Source organism: Folsomia candida, unplaced genomic scaffold (genome assembly GCF_002217175.1).
Source record: "Folsomia candida strain VU population unplaced genomic scaffold, ASM221717v1 Fcan01_Sc008, whole genome shotgun sequence".
Taxonomy (NCBI): domain Eukaryota; kingdom Metazoa; phylum Arthropoda; class Collembola; order Entomobryomorpha; family Isotomidae; genus Folsomia; species Folsomia candida.
Window position 1 is genome coordinate 1,530,114 of NW_019091200.1, and position 21,685 is coordinate 1,551,798.

The 21,685-nt window shown below is 41.4% G+C and overlaps 7 protein-coding genes across 27 annotated transcripts; 3 read left to right on the forward strand and 4 right to left on the reverse strand.

Moving 5' to 3' along the window:
- Positions 1-308: 308 nt before the first annotated feature.
- LOC118436364 lies at positions 309-4,780 on the forward strand. The gene is made up of 6 exons (XM_035854255.1): positions 309-1,350; positions 2,359-3,027; positions 3,111-3,126; positions 3,395-3,462; positions 3,523-4,204; positions 4,342-4,780. Exons 1-6 carry the CDS (start codon positions 793-795, stop codon positions 4,665-4,667), a joined length of 2,319 nt encoding a protein of 772 aa, XP_035710148.1. The 5' UTR covers positions 309-792; the 3' UTR covers positions 4,668-4,780.
- LOC110852884 (pseudouridylate synthase 7 homolog) lies at positions 4,706-7,561 on the reverse strand. Its single transcript, XM_022101030.2, has 9 exons — positions 7,337-7,561; positions 7,192-7,271; positions 6,953-7,101; positions 6,735-6,858; positions 6,539-6,653; positions 6,075-6,465; positions 5,638-6,001; positions 5,319-5,559; positions 4,706-5,240 (listed from the first exon to the last, which is right to left on the reverse strand). Exons 1-9 carry the CDS (start codon positions 7,426-7,428, stop codon positions 4,814-4,816), a joined length of 1,983 nt encoding a protein of 660 aa, XP_021956722.1. The 5' UTR covers positions 7,429-7,561; the 3' UTR covers positions 4,706-4,813.
- Positions 7,562-7,660: 99 nt separating this feature from the next.
- LOC110852885 (poly(A)-specific ribonuclease PNLDC1) lies at positions 7,661-10,700 on the forward strand. The gene is made up of 12 exons (XM_022101031.2): positions 7,661-8,040; positions 8,130-8,202; positions 8,280-8,453; positions 8,533-8,640; positions 8,730-8,910; positions 8,979-9,206; positions 9,278-9,343; positions 9,419-9,488; positions 9,565-9,670; positions 9,876-9,965; positions 10,042-10,130; positions 10,194-10,700. The coding sequence occupies exons 1-12, from the start codon at positions 7,907-7,909 to the stop codon at positions 10,351-10,353; spliced, it is 1,479 nt and encodes a 492-aa protein (XP_021956723.1). The 5' UTR covers positions 7,661-7,906; the 3' UTR covers positions 10,354-10,700.
- Positions 10,519-13,902, reverse strand: LOC110853163 (probable 4-coumarate--CoA ligase 3). Its single transcript, XM_022101406.2, has 12 exons — positions 13,556-13,902; positions 13,285-13,492; positions 12,972-13,208; positions 12,771-12,908; positions 12,619-12,691; positions 12,520-12,547; positions 12,280-12,450; positions 11,697-11,805; positions 11,476-11,627; positions 11,165-11,287; positions 10,925-11,096; positions 10,519-10,846 (listed from the first exon to the last, which is right to left on the reverse strand). The coding sequence occupies exons 1-12, from the start codon at positions 13,730-13,732 to the stop codon at positions 10,701-10,703; spliced, it is 1,734 nt and encodes a 577-aa protein (XP_021957098.2). The 5' UTR covers positions 13,733-13,902; the 3' UTR covers positions 10,519-10,700.
- A 659-nt stretch (positions 13,903-14,561) lies between these two features.
- LOC110852886 (non-structural maintenance of chromosomes element 1 homolog) lies at positions 14,562-16,522 on the reverse strand. Of its 2 annotated transcripts, none has more exons than XM_035854256.1 (6): positions 16,383-16,522; positions 16,120-16,287; positions 15,884-16,046; positions 15,577-15,793; positions 15,377-15,496; positions 14,562-15,291 (listed from the first exon to the last, which is right to left on the reverse strand). In XM_035854256.1, exons 2-6 carry the CDS (start codon positions 16,244-16,246, stop codon positions 14,812-14,814), a joined length of 1,107 nt encoding a protein of 368 aa, XP_035710149.1. In that variant the 5' UTR covers positions 16,247-16,287; positions 16,383-16,522; the 3' UTR covers positions 14,562-14,811. The 2 variants fall into 2 exon arrangements, with proteins under 2 accessions (XP_035710149.1, XP_021956724.1); XM_022101032.2 differs by having other exon boundaries at positions 16,120-16,259; positions 16,383-16,520.
- Positions 16,523-16,579: 57 nt separating this feature from the next.
- Positions 16,580-17,552, forward strand: LOC110852888. 18 transcript variants are annotated; one of them, XR_004835400.1, is made up of 5 exons: positions 16,580-16,756; positions 16,851-16,967; positions 17,069-17,252; positions 17,346-17,405; positions 17,477-17,525. XR_004835400.1 is itself a non-coding variant. In XM_022101038.2 (5 exons), exons 1-4 carry the CDS (start codon positions 16,676-16,678, stop codon positions 17,389-17,391), a joined length of 288 nt encoding a protein of 95 aa, XP_021956730.1. In that variant the 5' UTR covers positions 16,615-16,675; the 3' UTR covers positions 17,392-17,405; positions 17,477-17,529. The 18 variants fall into 18 exon arrangements, 13 of the variants coding, with proteins under 13 accessions (XP_021956730.1, XP_021956727.1, XP_035710153.1 ...); XR_002548173.2 differs by having other exon boundaries at positions 16,583-16,756; positions 17,069-17,150; XR_002548174.2 differs by having other exon boundaries at positions 16,583-16,756; positions 17,069-17,150; positions 17,355-17,405.
- On the reverse strand, positions 17,442-21,319 carry LOC110852887 (4-coumarate--CoA ligase 1). 3 transcript variants are annotated; one of them, XM_035854259.1, is made up of 11 exons: positions 21,108-21,319; positions 20,839-21,046; positions 20,378-20,753; positions 19,323-19,534; positions 18,946-19,113; positions 18,803-18,881; positions 18,548-18,699; positions 18,325-18,447; positions 18,085-18,262; positions 17,966-18,016; positions 17,442-17,882 (listed from the first exon to the last, which is right to left on the reverse strand). In XM_035854259.1, exons 3-11 carry the CDS (start codon positions 20,436-20,438, stop codon positions 17,812-17,814), a joined length of 1,095 nt encoding a protein of 364 aa, XP_035710152.1. In that variant the 5' UTR covers positions 20,439-20,753; positions 20,839-21,046; positions 21,108-21,319; the 3' UTR covers positions 17,442-17,811. The 3 variants fall into 3 exon arrangements, with proteins under 3 accessions (XP_035710152.1, XP_035710151.1, XP_035710150.1); XM_035854258.1 differs by having other exon boundaries at positions 20,378-20,708; positions 20,795-21,046; XM_035854257.1 differs by having other exon boundaries at positions 20,378-21,046.
- Positions 21,320-21,685: the final 366 nt, after the last annotated feature.

The following is a 21,685-nucleotide window of genomic DNA, read 5'->3' on the forward strand; positions in this document are numbered from 1 at the left end:
ACGGGATTTTGACAAAGTATTTTGCCCACCTCTGTACCGTATCTTGTCAAAATTTGGGGAACAATTCGTACGGAAATTTGACATGAACGGATTAGGATGAAATGAAAAAGATGAATTTGAGGAGATGATTTCGAAGAGGAAATTTATGGGTAAGGGTGACTGAGCCGAGGGAGGAGTGAGGCATAAGCCACTGCCCATAATTCCCGTGTTTTACCACCTCCTTGCTTGCCTTACTGTGAGTTCTGATCGAGCACACACCTTTACTCGCATACCTGCGCTTTATTGCCTGGGACGGATTTAGCATCAAGCAAAACCACGACGACACGATCATCATGCTCATCTTTAGTTTATGGGGTCGGAATTGGTACTGGTGATGGTGTCGAGTATGCTGGGAGTGCAGTGTGGGGGCAGCCACGGACTGATAACGACTCACAAGAAGAAAGTTAAGAAGGAATGAAGCATAATGTGAGAAATATTGGAGAAAGTTGAGACTTTGGACCGATTTTTGACTGGATTGGGCGAGTAGAAGAAGTTGTGAATATATATTTAGAGGTGAAAGTGTGGAGAAAGTGCTCATTTTAGAATGGAGGCAAGTTGAGACAGCACTAGAAATTCGTAGCAATTATTAATGTTGAATTGGTAATACAAATAATTAGTAAAATTTGATTGACTCCACGCGTGCGTAACAATTACAGTGTGATAAAGCAAGGGAAATCGTAACTTGGGGGCAAGTTGAGATTCGTTTAGTCCAAACTTTCTCCAACTAACCGTATTATAATTAACTACATAATTATGGAGACTCGTGTCTTAATCCCGTCGTCCCTCGCGGTGGTCGTGCTCCCCAGAAAACCAGCCCTTTCAAAAGATCCATGTCCAAAAAGGGGCGAGAAAATGGAACTGGACGCCGTCGTCAGCAGCCAGCATGTCGACGAGGTTTCTTCCTCATCTTCTCCCCCCTCACGCAACAAAAAGTTGACATCCGCCATCAAAACGGAGACGATTGACGTTGACGAGGGTGACGAAGCTGAGACGGAAGTCGCCGTAACCACGACGGACGAGGGCGAAGTAGACGACGAAGAGGATGAGGAAGGAGCGTGCAGGAAAAAATGTCGCAAAAAGACCAAGAAAACCAACAGGGCGAGAATTGTGCGGGATGTGGATGATTATGAAACGACGTCTTCATCTCCATCCCCACCACCGCCAGGAGAACGACCTTTGGCCAGGAGGGGTTGTGTCATCGTGGCGAAACACTTTCTCCCCAAGGGGACGATTTTCCACGCGAACGAGGGTGGAATACAACTCATTCCAGACCTTGGAGAGGAACAGCTGCCCCCACTCCGTGGACATGATGTGAGTAATTTCTCCCTAAAAATGTTAGCATAGTCTGTTGAACTATTTTGTATGCATATCCAGTGTTTCATTTCTTGTGGGTTTGCTGCATTTCTTGCACTGTAAAGCAAGAAACGTGAGGTTCAAGAAACTAGGAGAAAGTGTAAGAAATATGCGCTATCCAACCACGCGCCTTGAAAGTTTCTTGCGCCTTACATTTCTTGCAGGTCAAAAAAGCTGCACGAAACCACTTTTTCCCCGTTATTTCTTGCAAGTGGTTCCTTGCACCAAAACACTGTATATCCCGAGATTATCGAGATGCATATTTGATACTCGCGTGACCAGAAATGAATTGGAGTATGTAACCCCAAAAAATCAGCACCAACCAACTTTCACTACAAATTTACTCTCGTCTTTCTTGAAAACTCGGATGATAGAGAAATCAATCCAATTTGCATAATGGTGTAGTTCTCTTGTCTAAGAGAAAGCGAAAGGAGGGGTAAACCTTGCATGTGCACATGTACGTGAATGAAGAGATTTTTCCTTGATGGATGGCCTGCAAAAGGTGTGGGGTCAGCCAGTAATGGATTGAATCGTCAAATTGAGCACACAAGAAGCACGATAGCGACGACGACGAGAGTAATGCAGAATAAACCGTCGCGTTATCCAACTGACGAACAGACAGACAAACAGACAAAGTCTTCGTTTAATAGGGTTTCACCCTTTTGCATAATATGTATAGGAAGATAATTTTCTTCCGCCTGCTAAGATGGCAATTGATGACATGACACGTTATCATGACAAGACGGCAGATAAACTATGGGTTCCTGGGACGGGAAGATACCACACACACACAAAAGTAACGCCGCATAACATAGCATGACTTTCGCCATAACTCACTCTTCACGTGTGTGTCATAATTAATGTAATGCATACACACAGTTCAATAAAATTATATATAATAAAATCCCATCTACTTCCATGGCATGAAAAATGTCTCAATTTCTCAAAAATTACTCCACTATCCAGATTCGTCTCGTGTTTGGCTGTGTCGATCGCCTCATTGTGGAAGGAGGGGAACGATTCCGTGTCTGCAATTGGGTCCGATTTCTCTCCACTCGACACGACGCCAGTAATGACGCCAATGATGACGCCGATGGCGACGAGGATTCTGCTTCTTCGTGTCCAAATATTATCGGGACTTTCGCCTCGGGCCAGGTTGACTTCACTCTGACGAAGGATGTCGGTCCAGGGGTCAAGTTGCTGTGCACCTTTGACATCTCTTCGCTCACTGAACTTCGCGGTCTCGTCGCCAGTAAAGATACCAGTAATCTGCACCCCCTCGACTTATCAGCGCCAGCACAACTGTACAAGAAGACTGATGCCGGCGATAAGCACGTCCAGCACCGCTATCATCGCCATCATCATCACATTCACCAAATGCACGATAAGAAGTTATCTTCTCCATCTCCCCCGGCGAAAAGGGTGGTGGTGGCGACGACGACGGCGACGAATCTCCTCCCATTCTCCATCTCGTCCGTCCTCGCAGCTCCGCCAGCCTCGACTGGACGTCTCCCAATCCTTCGGACACGTGGACGAGAACGCTCCCTGCTTCCGTGTGAAGTTTGTGGCAAGGCGTTTGACCGGCCGTCCCTCCTCAAGCGGCACATGCGTACCCACACGGGCGAAAAACCTCATGTAAATTATGATAAATTATCTAATAATGTAACATTTAAGGAGTGAGAAAGTTGATTAATTTTTGGATTTCTTTATTTTTTCAGGAGTGCGCTGTCTGTGGTAAATGTTCACATTTAAAAAAAATATTAAATACATTAATTTCCGAAATGCATATATTTTGTAAATATTTTAACGACGTGAGCCATTTTTTTTGCTCAAAGAAATTGGACCACAAAAAATCCTAATTCAAAAGTAGAAATTTTGTGAAAATTTATATTTTTAAGATTTTTCGTACATATTTCGTAAACATTTTTGGTGTTTTTTTCGTAAACACATATCCGGATATCGGCCCTCTGAATTAATGGAGTAAAATATTTGCAATTTATAGGAAAGGGATTTTCGACAAGTTCATCCCTAAATACACATCGTCGCATCCACTCGGGCGAAAAACCTCACGTAATAATACAACAATATTCAAAATTTGACTTGAAATTCTTAAAAATTGGGAATTTTCAGGAATGTCCCGTCTGCGGGAAGAGATTTACAGCTTCCAGCAATTTATACTATCACAGGATGACCCACAACAAAGAAAAGCCACACAAGTGTCTATGCGGCAAGTCGTTCCCGACCCCCGGGGACCTGAAATCACATCAGTACGTCCACTCCGGAAGTTGGCCCTACACCTGTCCAATCTGTCATAGAGGTTTTTCCAAACAGACGAATTTACGCAACCATTTACTCCTCCACTCCGGAGATAAGCCTCATTCTTGCCATATCTGCAGCAAAAAATTTGCCTTGGCCTGTAATTTGCGAGCACATTTGCGAACCCACGAAGAAGAAGAGCAACAACAACAACAGCAGCAGCAGAACAAGATGGAAACGTCGCCAGGATTGGAGACAGAAACTAAAATGGGAACATTTCTACCTAATTCGACGACGACGCGACATTCGTCACCTTCTTCTGCAGCGGCGGCGGCTGCTTTTGCATTTTTAGGGAGTGGTCATCATCGGACCCAGGAATCTCCTTTGGCATCCTACCCACCCACGACAACTACGAGCACCACGTCGTCCCCAGGAAGTCACACCCTTCTCCTCCCCCCACCAATGAACCCCTTCCTCGAACAACTTTTTCAGTGGAACTACCGTTTCGCCAAAGAGACGGCCGGTTCCTTGAATATGATGCAGCAAAAACTCTTGGGTGATTGCCTAAATACTTAATTCGTATTAGTCTCACGTTTAACATTTCGCCAAAAAAATGCGAAAATTAACTAACTCCTAACTCATAATTACCTTGTGGTGAGTTTACTTGATCGTCATTTTATATGCAATTTCCAGAGTCGCAAATGCTGGCTGCACACTTGATGATTGGGCAGCCCCAAGAGGTGGCAGGACAACAGCAAGGTCAAGGTCATCCCGTTGGTGGGGGGATGGAGAGACTCCTCCCACATTTGGTCCCCTTCTCCGTGTCAGACCTCCTTCGAAGTTCGGCGGGAAGCCACTTGAACAGGATGGTGGCGACAAGTTCACTCAGCCTGGCGGGGCTGGGAGCATACCACCCACTTCATCTTAATCACCAGGGTGGTGGTGGAGGAGGTGGGGACCGGGTGGGAGTGGCTGGAACGGCGTCATTGTTTTCGCACGATCTCAACAAATTTATGTAGTAAATATTTAGTATTGCATAAGGTTAAACAAATGTCTGTTTAGTATTTGAAATGTTATGATAATTAATTTAGTCTTTATTGATTGCATATAAATAAATATGTCAAGTAATAAACATTTGGACAAAATTAAATCAGAATTATCCCAACTATTCGGCAACCTTTGGCTTCTTTAGAGACGGTTCAGCTTCACTGGGGTCGTCGTTATGTGCTTGTTCTTGCTTTGTGGAAGGTTCAATTTGTGAGATTTTATTGGCATCATCGTTGCGATGACATGATTTGTCCTGTTCCATGATAATTTCTCGCAGTGCCATTGTCGCATAGGACGAAGAAGGAAGAGAAAATGCGAGGACTAAACAAGTTTTTTTGGAAGTGGACGAATCGGTGGTAGTCGAAGAGTCGTCTGTCTTCGCCCTGGCAGATTCCCCATTTGATGGCGACGCTTCGTTTAGCTCTTCCCAGTCTGATTTAATGTAAGAGTCGAGGTTATCAGAGTCAGAGTAAGTATGCAGCGTGTGCGACACGTTGGTGGGACGGACGAGCAATTTTCTGTACCCACCGGTTGGTTTATCTCCACTAGAAGAAACAAATTAGAATTATTCATTGGGATATTATTTGTATTTCATGGAAAATCTTTAATTGAATTGCACTCACATTGGTCTAAATCTTTCGAAACAGTCTGAACTAATTCCTTCATCTTCCAACATTTTGGTAAGAAAGTCTTTAGTTTTGTTTTCTGGAAATTTTACGTCACTTCCGTACAGAGGGATGAGGACATCGTAAATTGTGTACTTTGCAGAGTTAATGTCTTCTTGGGTTAACGTTTTCACTTCCAACTTCTTTGGGGCGGATTTGCTATCGGACGCAGAGTGTTCTCTGACATCGTTGAGAGCATCTGTATGTGTAAAAAAAATTAGGAATTATCTACTTACGTTAAGAGCCAGAACAAAATAAAATAGGTATTATTATGTACCATTAACTTCAAACTCTAATATTTCTTCTTCCCCTTCCCCAACGTAAACCAAATCCCCCACGACTGGCGAATCAATCCCATATTCCTCCACTCGAAAGGACGCGACCCGATTCCACATTAAGCTTTGATATGCGTGGACGTATAGAAGTCGTTGTGGTCGCGGCATGTTGAGAAAAACGGCGACAAAATCGTTCCTCGCGTAGGAACGGGCCAAACCGTGAAGGAGGTTGGACTCAATAGTTACAAATCGAGAGGGCAACATGGAACGTGCCCCAATAGGGTCGCGCTCCTTTAACCACAAATCTTTCGCCTTGGCGAGGAATGAAGGATCGTTCGGTTTTGGAGAGAGGAGTAAATCGTAGGCCTGAAAAGTAGGAGAAATAAAGCAATTAGTATTAGCTTGTTAATTGATATTCGTTGGTTGTCTGTGTATTCACCTTGATCCAGTTTTGCTTCAGGACCTCTAACCCAACTTGATGTGTGGACACCGCATACGAACCGAAACGTTGCATCCCGTAATAGTTGATGAAACCGGCAGATGCGAGCGACTCCATGGCGGAAGTGACGACATCATTCAATCCTAAATTTTCAATTTCGTCCCCTTCGCTAAATCTCAAGTTTTTGAGGAGCAGTTTGAAATGATTCCCCTTCAGATCTCCGAGAGCAATGGGTTTGGGGTGGTACGCGAAATTTCCGAGTTTAATATTTTGCCTGTATTTGCAAATTGAAACGAGACGACTCGCTTCGATGTTTGAAATGCAAAGTCGTTGACTAGTTTTGGCTCGTTTATCTTTTATTCCGGCGTAAGAGATGAATCCTGGGTTCATACTAAAAGAGAGCACATATAATTAATAAACAACAATAGTTAACTGAGCTGACATTAATTAACGTATTATAATACTTTAGCTTTTTGGCAATGAATCCAATCGCCTCCGATGTTTCAACACCTTCCTTGTAGAGGACACAATGAGTATATTTCGCCCGATTTGCTGGGCGACGTTTGCCTCGATCGCCCCCTGGAAAAAAACAGAAAAACAATATTAATTCAACTTCAGTCTAATCCTAAGTATGTGAATTGCAAAATGCAAGCAGTAAACCTTTCATTGCAACAATTGTGATAAACTTGTCCCCGTCTTTGTCTACCGTTTCAGAACTGAGCTTATCAAATGTAGAAATCCAACGATGTATCCGCGTTCTGCTCTCCTTTTCGAGATCCGTCGCCTAACGAAAGAAGGAAGAAATAAAATTGTCATGAATTCGGAGATGATAGAACTTATTCTTAAATAATTTAATACAATTTTGAATACAACTGAACCTTAATTTCGACACATTCCTTATCATTCTTGATATTTCTCTTATCTACCACGGCGTTGAGCCGTTCCTGCATATCACCAATTTTTTGACGAACATCTTCCGGGATTAAAGTAATAATTTGGGGATCCTTCAAAGCTTCTGCTGCTGAATCTGTTCACAATTAGTTAGTTAATTAATTAAAATCTTGAATTAAGTCAACTTTATAAAAGATTAATCAAGCATGAATAGATAACTACTCACTGTCAACCGGTGCAGTCAGCGACGTCAACTTTACAATGTTTCCATCTGGGTCGATTTCATTAACATGAAAGTCTGAATACCTACAGAAAATTGTCAAATTAATTATTTCTTCGTATAATTAAATTCTAAGCAAAGAAAAACTCACCGATCTTTGATAACTGCACAAAGTCTGGGTTGTTTTCCAAGCCGAAGACGGATTCCCACATCGGACTCGGAGCGAGACGTATACTGGGACATGATTTTGAATCCTTAGTTAAAGCTTAATTATTAATTAAGATTCTTATAAAGCAGGCAACAATTATTATAAACAGCCGGTTTTGTTTGCTGGAGGTGCGCGTCGCACGTGCACAAATATTTTGGCTCAATCTCCTTCCCGTGGTCAAGTTGAGAATGTTTGATGCCGAAAGCAAAATTCTGGGCTCGAATCGAATAAAAAATCACCACCTGTAAATTACATTTACTATTTACAAAAATTAACAAATTAAGTATGAAATAGTTTTTTAATTGATTCACGAGTTACGTAATGATTTCAAAGGATTAATTTATCAGAAATTTATCAAAAGTTCCAATATTGACAAGTCAAGAAACCATAAATTACTGAAATACGTTGTTCGTTTTTACTACATTTTGAGTTGTTTTACCGTTTTACCGGTTGTAACGTTGCATTTATGCAGAAACTTCTGATAATTTGGCGACAACTCCTCTTTAATTAATCATGGCGGAGGTGACCCGTTCCAACTTTGAGGATTTGTTACCAGAAATTAAGAGCCGGATGAGAACATGTAATTTCATCAGTTTGGATGCCGAATATACCGGCCTGCACCCGGAAGACATTAAAGATAAGAACAGGTATTATTAGCATGTCAGGGCCTGACAGTCAGGCTATGAGAATTTTAAATTGACATGTTCTCAATAACTGGTACTAATTTCTGTCGTAGTTTATTTGACACTCCGGATCAAAGATATGTAAAGCTGAGGGATAAAGTTGTCTCAAAATTTGCAATTTGTCAAGTAATTATCCATATTAAAAGGGTGCAAATTAGTATTGTTCCCAATAAATAGATAAACTTATTTTGACTATGAATTAGATTGGTCTCGCCTTTTTCGAACGGTCGGTCGAGAACGAGAAGGAGCATATGGTCAACGCTTACAACTTTTTCGTCTTCCCCGTCTCATTCGATGCTTATGCGAAAAGGGAAATAATTTCGTCGCAAGTTTCCTGTATCAACTTTTTGACCAAGAATGACTTTGACTTCAACAAGGTAAATACATGCACACATTATAAAATTTCGTATATTATACAGGAAAGGCTAACATGCGTTGTTTCTAATTTTTTCATAGTATTTTAAACAAGGTGTCCCATATCTGAATAAGGAAAAGCTCGAAAGTGTTCGGAAATATTTGGACGTAAATCGTCACTTTATGCACACCTGCGAAGATCTCGACCCTGTACGTATAAAATTTCAGAGTCGATTTGCATGTTTGTAAATCAATTGGTGATTTTATTTCAATTCAGTGAATCTATAACTTTTTTACAGCATTATTTTCCTAAGAGGATCGAATTTCTGTCGGATAAGGACATCAACGAGATTATTGACCGGTTGGAAGGATTTTCAAAAGTTGTAAAACTTATGCAAGAGTTCAAAAAGCCAATCGTCGGGCATAACATGTTGTTGGATATTATGCTCCTTTATCACCAGTTTGTACAAGAACTGCCTTGTAAGTGAAGTAAAACTCGCTACATGTTCATGAGAATAACAATAATGTCACGCAATTTTATTTTGCAGCCGACTATTTTGAATTCAAGAAACAAGTTCACGACCTATTTCCTAGCGTGTTTGACACCAAAGCCACGGCCTATGGGATCGCATCTCTTCGCAGGAATCAGGACCCAGACGATCACATTTTATCCGACACCAACCTCTTTGCATTATATTCTAATGTATCAGCCCTCCTTCAAAATACGTCGCAACCGATAATTATCCCTGAGAACGATACATACGCTTACCACGAGGGTATTTGATAAAAGGGAAGACGTTATAATGTATGAACGTTCTAATCATGTAAATTAATTTATGTTATACAGCCCTCGTTCTCGGGAGGACAACCAACTTGGAGACGGGAGTTAAAACGGCAAAGTGTCACACTGCGGGTATTTATATTTATGTGATTAACTACTTATTAAGTGGGTGGTATATTTGATCTGCTGATTTCTTGTGAATCACAGGATTTGATGCTGTTGTAACGGGGGTTGTTTTTCTGAAATTGGGATTCTTGGCAGCCCGTCCCCGCATTTTGTAAGTTGCAAAGCTTTGGTATATTTTATTTGCTATTAATTTTCTAGAATGTAGAATTAATTTGGGTATCAATTAGGCCAGATTACCGACAATTGCCTCATCCCACTCTGACAGAGATTTTTAAGCGTTTGTCCAGTTGGAAGGATGAAATCAATATAGGGCGATGCATCATACCAAACATTGTAAGACGCCATGTCTTTATTTTAAATAGATTATACAGAAGTTTTAGTGGAAAAACGAGGAAAAAGTTTGCTTTACTTGTCAATATTTCGAATGATATCTGCAATTCGTTATCATTACATGAGTAGAAAAAGTTACAAAAATTATTGAACAGACGAAACTTTATTTACGATATTAACTCTAATTATTTTGATTATTCAATGTCAGCATCTCTCCCAACCTGACCCTATTTCGAAAAGACCAGACTGGATAAAGGTGCACCCTATTCCTGGGCATACTTTCGTAGATCCTGTTGCCGTAAGTATATCCACTCACAGCACTTATTTACTTGCATATGTATTCTGATGTTATAATTTCTGATTCATTGTTCTAGTTGCGAGGATTGATGGTAAAGTATGGAGATTTTGAAATACAAGTCATCACACAAGGTGAAGTCATAATTGCATGTGGCGGCATTGGCTGGTAAGTGAAAATGATACAGCGCAATTGTTTAGGTGGTGAATTATGCTTTATATTATTTTGCAGTCATCGGAGGGTGCTAAGGGATCTAGAAAGCAAAGGATATCGCATCTCCACGGTCAAAAAGCCAACAAGCTCGTCGGAAATATGGAGCTGTGCAGCTCGTTGTGGAACTGCTTTCTTTGTGCTGTCCATCGCTTTCCTGCTCTACTACAGGAGAAGGTGAAAGAAATTTCAAGTGCCAAATTATCTAATTGAACTTAGAGTCGTTGTATCTGTGATGATTACAATATTTTATTTTAAGTAACTGTACGATGCATCTTTTCTCAAGAGTTGCAATATAAATTAGAGGTCAATTTATGCTCAACAATGATGCTTAAGACAAATAACATTGACAGGCATATTAGACAATATGTATTTGTTTTATACATACATTACATGTACGATCTAGTGATTGATCACATTTTTTGTGTACGATCTGGTGACTACTAGTCACTGACTAGTGCGATATACATTTGTGACATTTTGTGATTGTTTTCTCAATATTAAATCAAATCAATCAACAGCAGCAAATTAAGTCTCCACGTCTACCTCCTCATTATTTTGATCCACTACTATTTGCTGGACCAAGGACCTTGTCACTTTCCCTGTTTTCCCTTGAGGTAAGGCATCCACCGTATACAAGCCACCCCTCAGCCGTTTGTAGTCGGCCAGGTTATCTGCAAGGTTTAGTTTCGAGTCCATAGAATTTACCAAGTAACTGACCAGTAGTAAAATAATAAGTAAGGAATTCTCACTGTCGGCAAAGGTGCGGATTTCCTCCCCCGTCGTGTCCTCGTACCCTGTCCTCTTTACTACGAAGGCCCTCGGCACATGTCCCCTCCCCTCAGGGTCCGGCATCCCCACGACGGACACCATCGCCACGGCGGGGTGGCGTGATATGACGTCCTCAATTTCCGTTGGGGAAACCTACAAAAGAATTTTTAGGTTTATCAGGCAGTAGAAATCAGCACTAATTAAGTAGGCATGAGACCAACATGATTTCCGATGAATTTAAAAATTTCCTTCAGTCTATCAACAACCATGATGAACCCGTTTTCATCGTAGTATCCAATATCACCAGTTCGGAAATAACCATCGATAAATGCTTCTCGAGTCGCCTGTATCAAGTTGGAATAATTGAGACCCATTCGAATTAAACATTAGACCCGTTTCATGAATTATGCTATGTAACGCAAGGGGGATTTAACGCTCCAATAATATCGTGCCTACATATGTGGGGGTCTAAAAAATCGCAATTTTTGCGTTACATAATTTACGAACGACCCCTTCCCATTAATTTTGTAACCTTTGGATTTTCAAAATACTCCAAGAAAGTTGACTCCGTTTTTGCACAGATTTCTCCCTGCTCCCTCACTCCCAAAATTTCTCCGGTCTCGGGGTCCCGAACCTGCACTTCCACCCCAGGAAACACCTTGCCCACGGTGAATTCAGGCTGGTCTGAATTAGTTATTAAACGAAAATAATTGACATGTGTCCACCAATAATTTATTAGTTACTAGTAATTGCCTTCAAATAGACACGAGGCAGATGAATTGTCATCGCTGTCCCCGTTTTCCATAACATTCTCAAAGTCGATACAGCACGTGACGGGGACGCATTCTGTCAAACCGTAGAGCTGTTGGGGGTGAAATCAATTTAGTCTAGACTGCTATGCAGTAGATTTCTAACTGCATATAAATTGAAGCATAAATAACAAATATGCAGTGAAAATGATGCATTATTGCAGCTTGCACATCGATTAAAGCATGAATAAGTCAACATAAGGAGGTCTCCCAGGGTATGCTCTCCGATTTTGACCAAACTAGTGTCAATCGATCAAAAGTTTAAATAATGTGGCAAAAGATGCGACTCAGAGGAGATACTCTTCGGATACTTGTATCCGAAGAGGAGAAAACTAAGAAATTTTGCCATTTCCAAATTTACTGCGCGTTTTCTCCTCTTCGGATGCAAATATCTCTGCCAAAATTGTGCATTGGAAGATCATGCCTTTTGAAAATTTCATATTAACTAAATTAGTGATCGATGGACACTAGTTTCGAACGTCAAAATCGGAAAGCATACGCTAGGAGACCTCCATTCTAGTAATTACATTGATGATGCCTTTCATATTGGGCAGTTTTTTGATGGCTTGGATCATCGGTGGCGTTATGGGAGAGCCGGCGGAGAGGGACAGTTCCAAACTGGTGAGGTCACGGTTTTCCTCATTGGGACTGTTGGCCACTTGGAGGAGGAGGGTGGGAAACCCCCAGATCACTCTCGGCTGTATGTTTTATGAACAAGTGTGTATAGAAATTATGCCCGTTACGTAAATAAGTATTAACTAACGCACCTTATACTCGTCCACTGCGTCCATTATCCTTTTGCAAATTTCATATTAACTAAACTTGTGATTGATTGACACTAATTTGGTCAAAATCGGAAAGCATACCTCTCTACGGTGGCACGATCCATGACGATGCAACATCCCCCCTTCAGAATGATAGATAGTGGCCACAGCGTCCCTAAATAAAACATTAACCATTAAACATAAGGCATTAATCGCATTAAACATAAACCTTGTCATTATTATCGGCCGGCCACCTGTAATGTGACAAGTCTTTGACAAAATCAAGTTGGGATTCTCCCCTGTCGTTGACCACGGAATATTTTCCATTGCCAATAAGATTGATAATATGGACTCGTGTGTGTGCACTGCAGACTTGCTCCGTCCCGTCGTTCCTGGAAAAAAGTAACGGATATTTTAATTTAATTAACTCACGAAAGCCATACATATTTATTTACCGGAGGTGCACAACATCAAGGCCGGGTCTGTGGGGGAGATGTTCAGCTCGGGCACTTGTGAGCCATCATCGAGGAGAAATTCCCCGAAATCGGTGCATCCGTCAGCCATCCCGTTGGTGAGGATGACTTCCACGTCCCAGTAGACCTTCGAGGCTGCGCAGAGTGCCATGACCGCAGTCTCAGGTCCGCAGTAGATCCAGCCCACCCGACTCTCCTCCAAAGCAGCGTGCAATGTTTCTAATAATTTTCAAGTGCACTCAATTTTATATCAAATGACACGGCATGCATAAAAAAAGGTCAGAATTTTGCCAACCTAGATCCTCCTCGGGATAGACTGCCCTCGCAATGCCGTTCCCTCGCCAAACCCCGACCAGAAAGAGAGGCAGTTTCACCATGTCGTTTGTTATGTAAACCACCACGTCCCCCTTTCTCATTCCTTTCTTGTAGAACGCGCTGGCAATTCGGGCCGTCTGGTCGTCAAAGTCTGCAAAACGATACGACTCTTTCGTGATGCTGTCTCTCTGCAAGAAACACAAAACGATAAAATTTTCTCAAATGCTGCAGCAATTTTCACTATTTTTTACCATGCAAAACTCTGGTTCAGCTGGATCACTGTTCTTGCCACGTCGCTCGAGAAAAACTTCGGGGAGGGTTTTCCCCTTTCCCGAAGATTTGAGGGGACATGGACTCCTCAGCGTTTTGGACGAGTCCGAATCCGGATTTGTGGGGGAAGAGGAGTCATCATCAATAAGAATGGTCATGGCTCTGTGTCGTTTAGTCGACTGACTGCGAACTAAGCGTCCATTCTATTTTTGTCTAATGTGCAAAACTTCATGGGTTATGTTAAATAGTTAAATTATGTGGATAATCATAATTGATGAGACTACTTTTCAACCAGCCTGGTGGTTGCTTGTTTTTCCCAATTGGAATGGATAATGAGGAGGCATGAACAGTGGCCGCGGAAGTTGTTGGGAAATCTGCGGGGACACTAACATTGTAGAATGGGGGAGGGAGGGGTTTATATAACATGGACAGATGATGGGATCATCGATTAACCGTGAGGAAATTGTCCTTCTGTCCCCACACTTCCATGGCCACTGGACATGCATGTATGTCTAGGTCTCTTATTAAGCCCACCCTCATTAAGTACTTTCTTACCCGGGTAGGAGAATTAGGTACTCGGAACAACAAAAACATGTATCGATGAGACAACATCGTGACGGTCATTACTATAAATTTGACATAGGTCTATAAGTATGGGTCAGTTGGTTGGTTGGTGTGTTGCAATTTGCGTAATGACGATAATGCACCACGACAGGTAGGACTGGACGGTATACATTTTTAATTGCTTTTACCTTGAATGACTTTATGGGCGATTGGGCAGTTTAAGTTTTAATGGGAGCTCTCTTGCATGCTTTCACTCCGTAATGAAGATGAGAGAAATAATGGATTGCTAAATAATTAATAAGGGGATTGCTTCTCATTCTTCATCTTACGTGTGTGCTGGACATTAAATAAACAAAAATATTGCACACATGCATGCACTCGCCTCGACATGTGTCAAATATTCATTGATCTTTTTAATGCATATACAATGATAACTTGCGTGTATTTTATTGATGGTCAAGTTAATAATAATACTGCTGTTTGAAAGTACAAAATTATGAAAGTCTTAATAAAAAATATATTAAGTATGTTGACATTTTGACAATAGTATAACTAGAAGATTACGATATGAAAAAGCAACATGGCTTTGAAGCTATTTGAAAATAGAAGATTGTAGAATTAAGTAATAGACTCATAACATCGTAGCTAATGCCATTAACCAGGGAGATTTGCCCTAATCGGAGTCCTCTTCGGATGAGGATGGCAAGGCGGCTGCTTTCTTTTTTCGCCTACCTCCACGTCCCTTCGTAGCAGCAGAACCTTTAGAGGGTGTCGGAGATGTGTTCTTTGTAGCGCCTTTATTTCCTCCTTTGCTGGTGGAGGAGGCCTGTGGCGAGGGGGACTTCACTTTCGATCTTGACCCTCGTTTGCCTGCGACCATTGGCTGCAAAACGGGCATTTCTGGCTGGCTTTTTTGCTTCGATTGTGGAGAAGCCTGCTGACGCCGACCGGAACCCCTTGAAGTAGATGGTGTGTTCTCCTTCTCTGGACGAGGAGTGTCCGGTGTCTCGTCCCCTTGTGCTTGACGGACTCGCTTCACCATGTTCTTCTCTGTCCAACCGGTCTTACAGCCTGGACATGTTTTGCAGGTTTTTATATACTTCTCAAGACAAGCCTTGTGTACAAACAGGCTGCACTTTGGACACTGATGTCCCTGGAAGTTTGAAAGGATTTATAAAGTTTTGCATAATTTTAATTTCAAATATAACGACGTCAATACTAATCATAAAAATTATTACGTGAAGCATAATCATCTTGCAGAGATGGCAATTGGTCATCACATCGTCATAAACTTCTCTAAGGATGGGTTCAAACTCGCGAATAGTACGAATTCCAATCGTAATTTCATACTCTGGTCCCTGCTCGTACAAATTTTAATGAATTATATAGTGACAGAAATTTCAAATTGAATTATATGTCATCTTTATTATCTACTTACCTTTGGATCCAAGTAATATTTAGCAAAGTACTGCAACGCTATCATTTTTTGCACAAATGCTTCAGCCATTTCAATGGAAAAGTTGCGAGCGTCAATTTCTCGAGCCATATTGTTGCAATCCATGACCGGTACAGCGAAATGATCGTACTTACGGAGAACTGCGGTCATAATCTTTTGAAATAATTCCAATTCTCCTTTTGAGAACAGGGTTTGCATTCTGAAATAGAAGTAAATTAAATTTTTGAGTAGTCGTTGTTCCTCCCCAATTTGTATTGTGTTTAAATGTGCTCTTATAAATAATACTCACTTCATAATCGGTTTTTCCACCGTGATCAAAAAGACGTAAAACTTTTTCCCCGTAAGTTCACAAGATGCTGACCTAATCGCCATGTCATATGGCTTGATTTTCTCGTTAATTTCTCGCACAACCTTTTGCACAGCTTGCATTGAGGTTCGCTGCTCCTCGTCCACTAAATGAATTAACCAAGTGAGAAGTTTGTTAGCAAAGGAATCTAATTAATTCATTAAAATAAGTCATCTCACAATTTAGCGCATTACAAGCCCCCTTGAACAAATTTTTGACTCCGCGAGCATCCAGAAATCCAGCCGACATAATCCCTTGCAGCACGATTTTGTGCATGTCGCCATAACTGAAACCTTCGTCGTCCATGATGAAAACTTACCTATTTCAATAATTGTCAATTATAAAACCTTTTCAACAACCAAACAAGTAGATTATTAATCAAAAATAAAAGTCGAGATTTTAAAACCGATGGTTAATTATAGAACATTTTAAAATTACTTACTCCTATACAGTTCAAGAGGTCCAGAAAGTAGCTAGCACTGTTGGGTTATCGACTCTCCTTGCAAAATTGGACAAGAACAGATGTCCACAAAAGAAAAAGCGTGAACAGATTTTCCACCGAAAAATAATAAGTCTCACTCGTTGTCCAGCAGCTGCACTCTTCTTTCCCACTACCAGATCTAACCGCGCTGGAAGGTTGTCACCTGTCTGTCTCCTGTGCAACAAAGTTGTTCATCATCATCATCATTTGAGGTTGTTTATTATTTAGCTTATCGATAAGGAAGATAATTAAACATGGCAATCACTGACGGAGGCGTACTTCCATACGAGGTGAAAAATAAGATCATATCCATCTTGAAAGCCGAAGCGCCGGAGGTGAGTATTTAGTTAAAAGTTGAAGATATGACTGGATTCCTCAAGTTCAGACTGCATGTATTCCTCATTCATTTACGATTTCATCGTTTTTTAGGGCATCCTCGTTATAACATTGGGGCAAAAGTATGAAGAAGAATACGGCAGCCAACTCATCCCGGAGGAGTTTGGATTTAAAACGCTTTTCGAAATGGTCAAATCCATAAACTCGGGGGTAAGCTAGAAAATCTTCAATTTTCTTTGGCTAAACGAGCTTTCTTTTTAAAAAAATGTAAATTCATCATTAAGCTTTAATTCTTTCTATGTCCTCAATAGGTTGGCGTCTTCTTCCATGAAACGCTCCACCTCTGGGCGTGCAAGTATGAAGAACCAGAACCAGTCTTGTCCGGAGGTTAGGGTCAGGACCAGGCTGTTTCACCTATATATGAGATAACTTTGACTTGAGGAAAGGGCCGGATCATCTAAAAAGAAACTACGTACGGTCGCCTCTGTAACAGTGGTAAGCAACGATTGTAACTTCTCGAGGCAACCGTAAGTGGTTCTTTTTACATGATCCGGCCTTTTCCTCAAGTCAAAGTTATCTCATATATAGGTGAAACAGGATCAGGAAGCACTGTTTTTTAGTGGTGTTGGAGTGAATATTCTTTGGGAGGTGTCATAAAAATCAATTTTTATTCGAAAATATTTAAAGGTTTGTATAATTGTTTTTTTTATTTATTAAAGTTGCGAATTAATAAACGAATTGCGGAGAGATGCACCCGTGCATTTGCACCAGCTCACTTGGTCAGAATTATTCCAACCAATAGATTTATTTGTTTGAACCGAGTCAGAGTTTGGGCTTGATTTTGGGGTCGACCTTGACCTTTTAAGCCAAATGGCTGAAATTCGGTCTCACATGAGCAAAGCAGATGAGATCAGAATCAAGAATAAATACTTTTCACAGCGAATGAAGCTGATGCATATCAATATTTATGCATGAAACTAAAGTTTTTTTGCAATAATTAAATCTAATCAATGGTACAAGTAGTTATCTATATAATTTTGAAGAGAAAAAAGGACTAGTAGCTCGGAAGTGGCATTTGTCCCACCATCGTCCTCACCACTTTCCCCGTCTTTCCCTTTGGAAAATCTGAAAGATAGTAAAAAAAATGTGTACTCTGGTTGATTTCATGTCGTTATATAATGATTGATTAATTAATTATGTGTGCGCACCATCCACGATGTACAAGCCTCCCTTGAGCTGTTTGTAAGTGGCCAACTTTCCTGCATATAAAAATCTCATATGCATAAATATGTCATTTTATGAGTTTAATTGAGACTGCGATTATTACCGTCCGCAAAATTTTTGATTTCCGTGGCCAACTGGGCCAAGGGTTTGTCATTGTTTGGATTCATCAGAGTTACAAACGCTCTCGGTACTTCGCCCCCTTCGTCAGGGATTGGACAGACGCAGACTTCCTTGACCGCGGGATGCGTGCCGATGACAGCCTCAAGTTCGGTGGGAGATATCTAAAGACAGGTCACTTAGCACGTTTGTATTAAGGAAATACACATTTAATTTAAGATTTTACATGATTATGGAAATATTTGAAAATGTCCTTGGCTCTGTCCACGATGAACAAGTATCCATTGTCATCAAGATATCCTACATCCCCCGTTTTAAACCAGCCGTCAATGAAGGCGTTCATGGTGCTCTGCAAGTTCATATTTACATATTGCGGACATACTTGAGTTTTTTTAGCGTATGCGCAAAAATATTGATGATACACGTGGTAATAAATCTGTAAAACGAACCTCTGGATTCTTGTAATATCCTTGAAAGAGGAAATCTCCCCGAGTCACGACTTCACCCCGTTGGTTGGGTCCCAGCACTTCCATCGTGTCAAGATCTCGGATTTGGAGTTCTCCTCCGGGATAAGGCCGTCCCACTGTCGTTGCAGGAGAGTCTGGTTCAATAAATAAATTCAATTATGTAATACTCAAGCCTGCCAGTCGGTTAGTACAGACGGTGGGAAAAACTTGGAGGTCATCACTAAAATAAATACGTACCTACATACGAGTCCTGAGTGCGACCTTCTCTCAAGTCCGCATTTGTCGCGACGCAAGGTGCCTCTGTTAGCCCAAACGCCTACACATATTAAGTAATTTATGCAAAATAAGTTGGCGAAACTATTTAAAAAAGATAATCATACGATGAGGACAGTTTTGACATTGCCAATGGCCAAGAACGCCTTGGTGATTTCTGCCGTGATGGGGCTCCCTCCAGTGAGGATGGTTTCCACCGAGGTCACGTCGTAACCCTCCGCGTCGGAGGAACCCAGGGAGAGGAGAAAACTGGGGAAAGCAAACACCATCCCGGGCTGAAAAATGCAACAGAGAAAGTAAAGTACACATACATCATATGTAATGGCACTAATTTGCTTATTGTCCGGGCACTTCATGCCCCACTTTTCATTCCACCATAATTCTTTCCGCACAGTTCATGCTGATAAGTGCGAGGTAAGTTGGATAAACGGCAGTTCCATCTTAAGACTTCTCAACATTAGTAAAACAAATTCATCTGACTGACCTTGTACTTGTCCACGGCTTGAATGAGGATCTCCTTGCTGACTTTGGACAGCACGACGCCCATGACACCCTTCGCCAGAATGGCGAGTGGGAGGACGGCCCCTGAAACGTGCGTCCCCTTCGAAGCGAGAAGATTTGGTTTGTGCTCCATGAATGGGAAGTTGGCCCAGTGACGGATATCGGTCACGATGGCCCGGTGACTGTGCCACGCTCCTGTAAAATACACTTTATAATTACATATGCGAATTTAAAAACCTACAGTGCAGACTCCATATAGCCCGAGTCAGGGACATAGTCCCTGACTCAATAAGTCAGAGCCCGCTTCTAATTTTTTTCCAAATTGACCGACATAATATTACCAACTTCCGTGTTGTGAATGGTTAAAAGTTTGTTAGATAGTTTCTACTATTTGGTACCAAATTTTTGAATTAGTTACAAATCATGTGCCTTGACCACCATGACCAGTGGACTTCTTTAACATCCTGAAGTTCTAAGCTGTATGCATGTGCTATCCAGCAGTGGTTTTAACTTTTTCAGCCTCCATATCAAATTTCAGCTCGATATAACGATTTGGAAAAATCAGTATGGGTCACCCCATAGGGTCACTCTGGTTGCACTTTGCTCACTTTTAACTTCATATCCTTTAATTAGAAGCCATTAGGTATCATTGTGCCGGATTTCATCTTTTTAAAGCAATTTCTAAAAATCGGTATGGGTCACCCCATAGGGTCACTCAAGATAAAAAATTTTCCAACTTGAAGTCATTTTTATCTCGTAGGAGCCATTAGCAACCTCTGTACCAAATTTCAGCTCTCTACAACAATTTTGAAATTTTGGTGCATAATACCCCACCCACTCCGATGACCCCCACCGGTCAACCACTGGACCGATTTAGCCCATCTTCGAACTCGTTTCCTAACTTTGTCCAATACGCATATGGTAAAAATTTCAAGTCAATCGGTTCAGCCGTTTTGGCTCTATCGTGCCGGACGGACATGACGGTTCCATAAGCCCTAACTCGGACTAAAAATTCTAAGTTGGGGGAATGAATTTCACCTTTGCTGGGTCCCGTGGTTCCTGATGTGGGCAGGATCAACGCCATGTCGTCCCCCTTCATTTCAAACGTTGGAGCGTCGTCTTTCCCGTCGTCTTTGAAAAACTCGTCAAAATTCTGAAATCCTTCTACCCCTTGGCCACAGATGACGATCTCCACCGTCCAGTCAACCTTGTCGGCAATGGTTTGACATTTTTGGGCATTTTCGGCGTCACAAAATATCCAGTGGGCATTAGACTCGACCACTTTTTACCCTAGACTTTGTCCGGGGTCAGTCAGCAGGAAAACCCATCAAGATATTTGAGATCGGCATATGACCCCAGGGGGAGGATCCTTTTGGACCACCACATAATTTTTGGGGGAATTACTTATTTCGCCCTATTGCAATATTTCGCTTGTAGGGGTTCATAGTTATTTACCTATGTGATTGCGTGGCACGACTGTTGAAATTATTGTACAATACCTTCGGACTCATCAATGTAGAGGGAACGGACGACTCCATTCGCTCGCCAAACGCCCATCATCATCATGACCTGGTGTATCTGGCGAGACGTCATGTAAACGACGATGTCACCCTTGCGAAGGCCCCGCTTGTAGAAACAACTCGCAATTTGGAGCGTTTGAGATTCAAAGTCCTTGAACGTCCTCTGCTCCCCGGTCAGCCCGTCCTCCTACACGACACGAGAAATAGTATGGAATCCTGACTGACCTACTTTTTTTGTACTTCCTTACCAGAAACACCGTACGCCCCAGTTGCGTAAAATAGCTTGCCCTTTCAAACAAATAGTCGGGGAGGGTTTCCTCCCTAATTTTTGGCAAAGGTTTGCCCGGTGAGACGGATGTGAAACCAACCATTTTAAAAATATAGGGAGAAAGTTATTTGATTTTCAAGTGTGGAAAATAATATATTTGCATATGAACTCTGCGGTTCTGTTCTAGGCAGTCAGTTAGTAATCGACTAACTGATAAATAGTTTGTAGTCCCCTTTTTATAAGTGCGAAAATTAAGCAATTATGCATGGCTCATGCTCTCATGTACATACCTTGTACATTGTGGTCCAGGTCTTAATTCGCAATTAAACCATCAAGCTAAACAATATAAAAAACATTACGACAATGATACAAAGTGTAACGAGTGTTATGCAATGCTGGATTTTGAGATTAGTTGGATTACATCCTTCTCACTGTCCGATGGAAATTACAGGTTTGCATGCAACTATCTACGTGTGGAAACAAGTCCAGTCGTTATACAATCTCTCATTAAACTTGAAAATGTAAAAATGTGGGATGCTAAAAAAGTGGAATGGACAA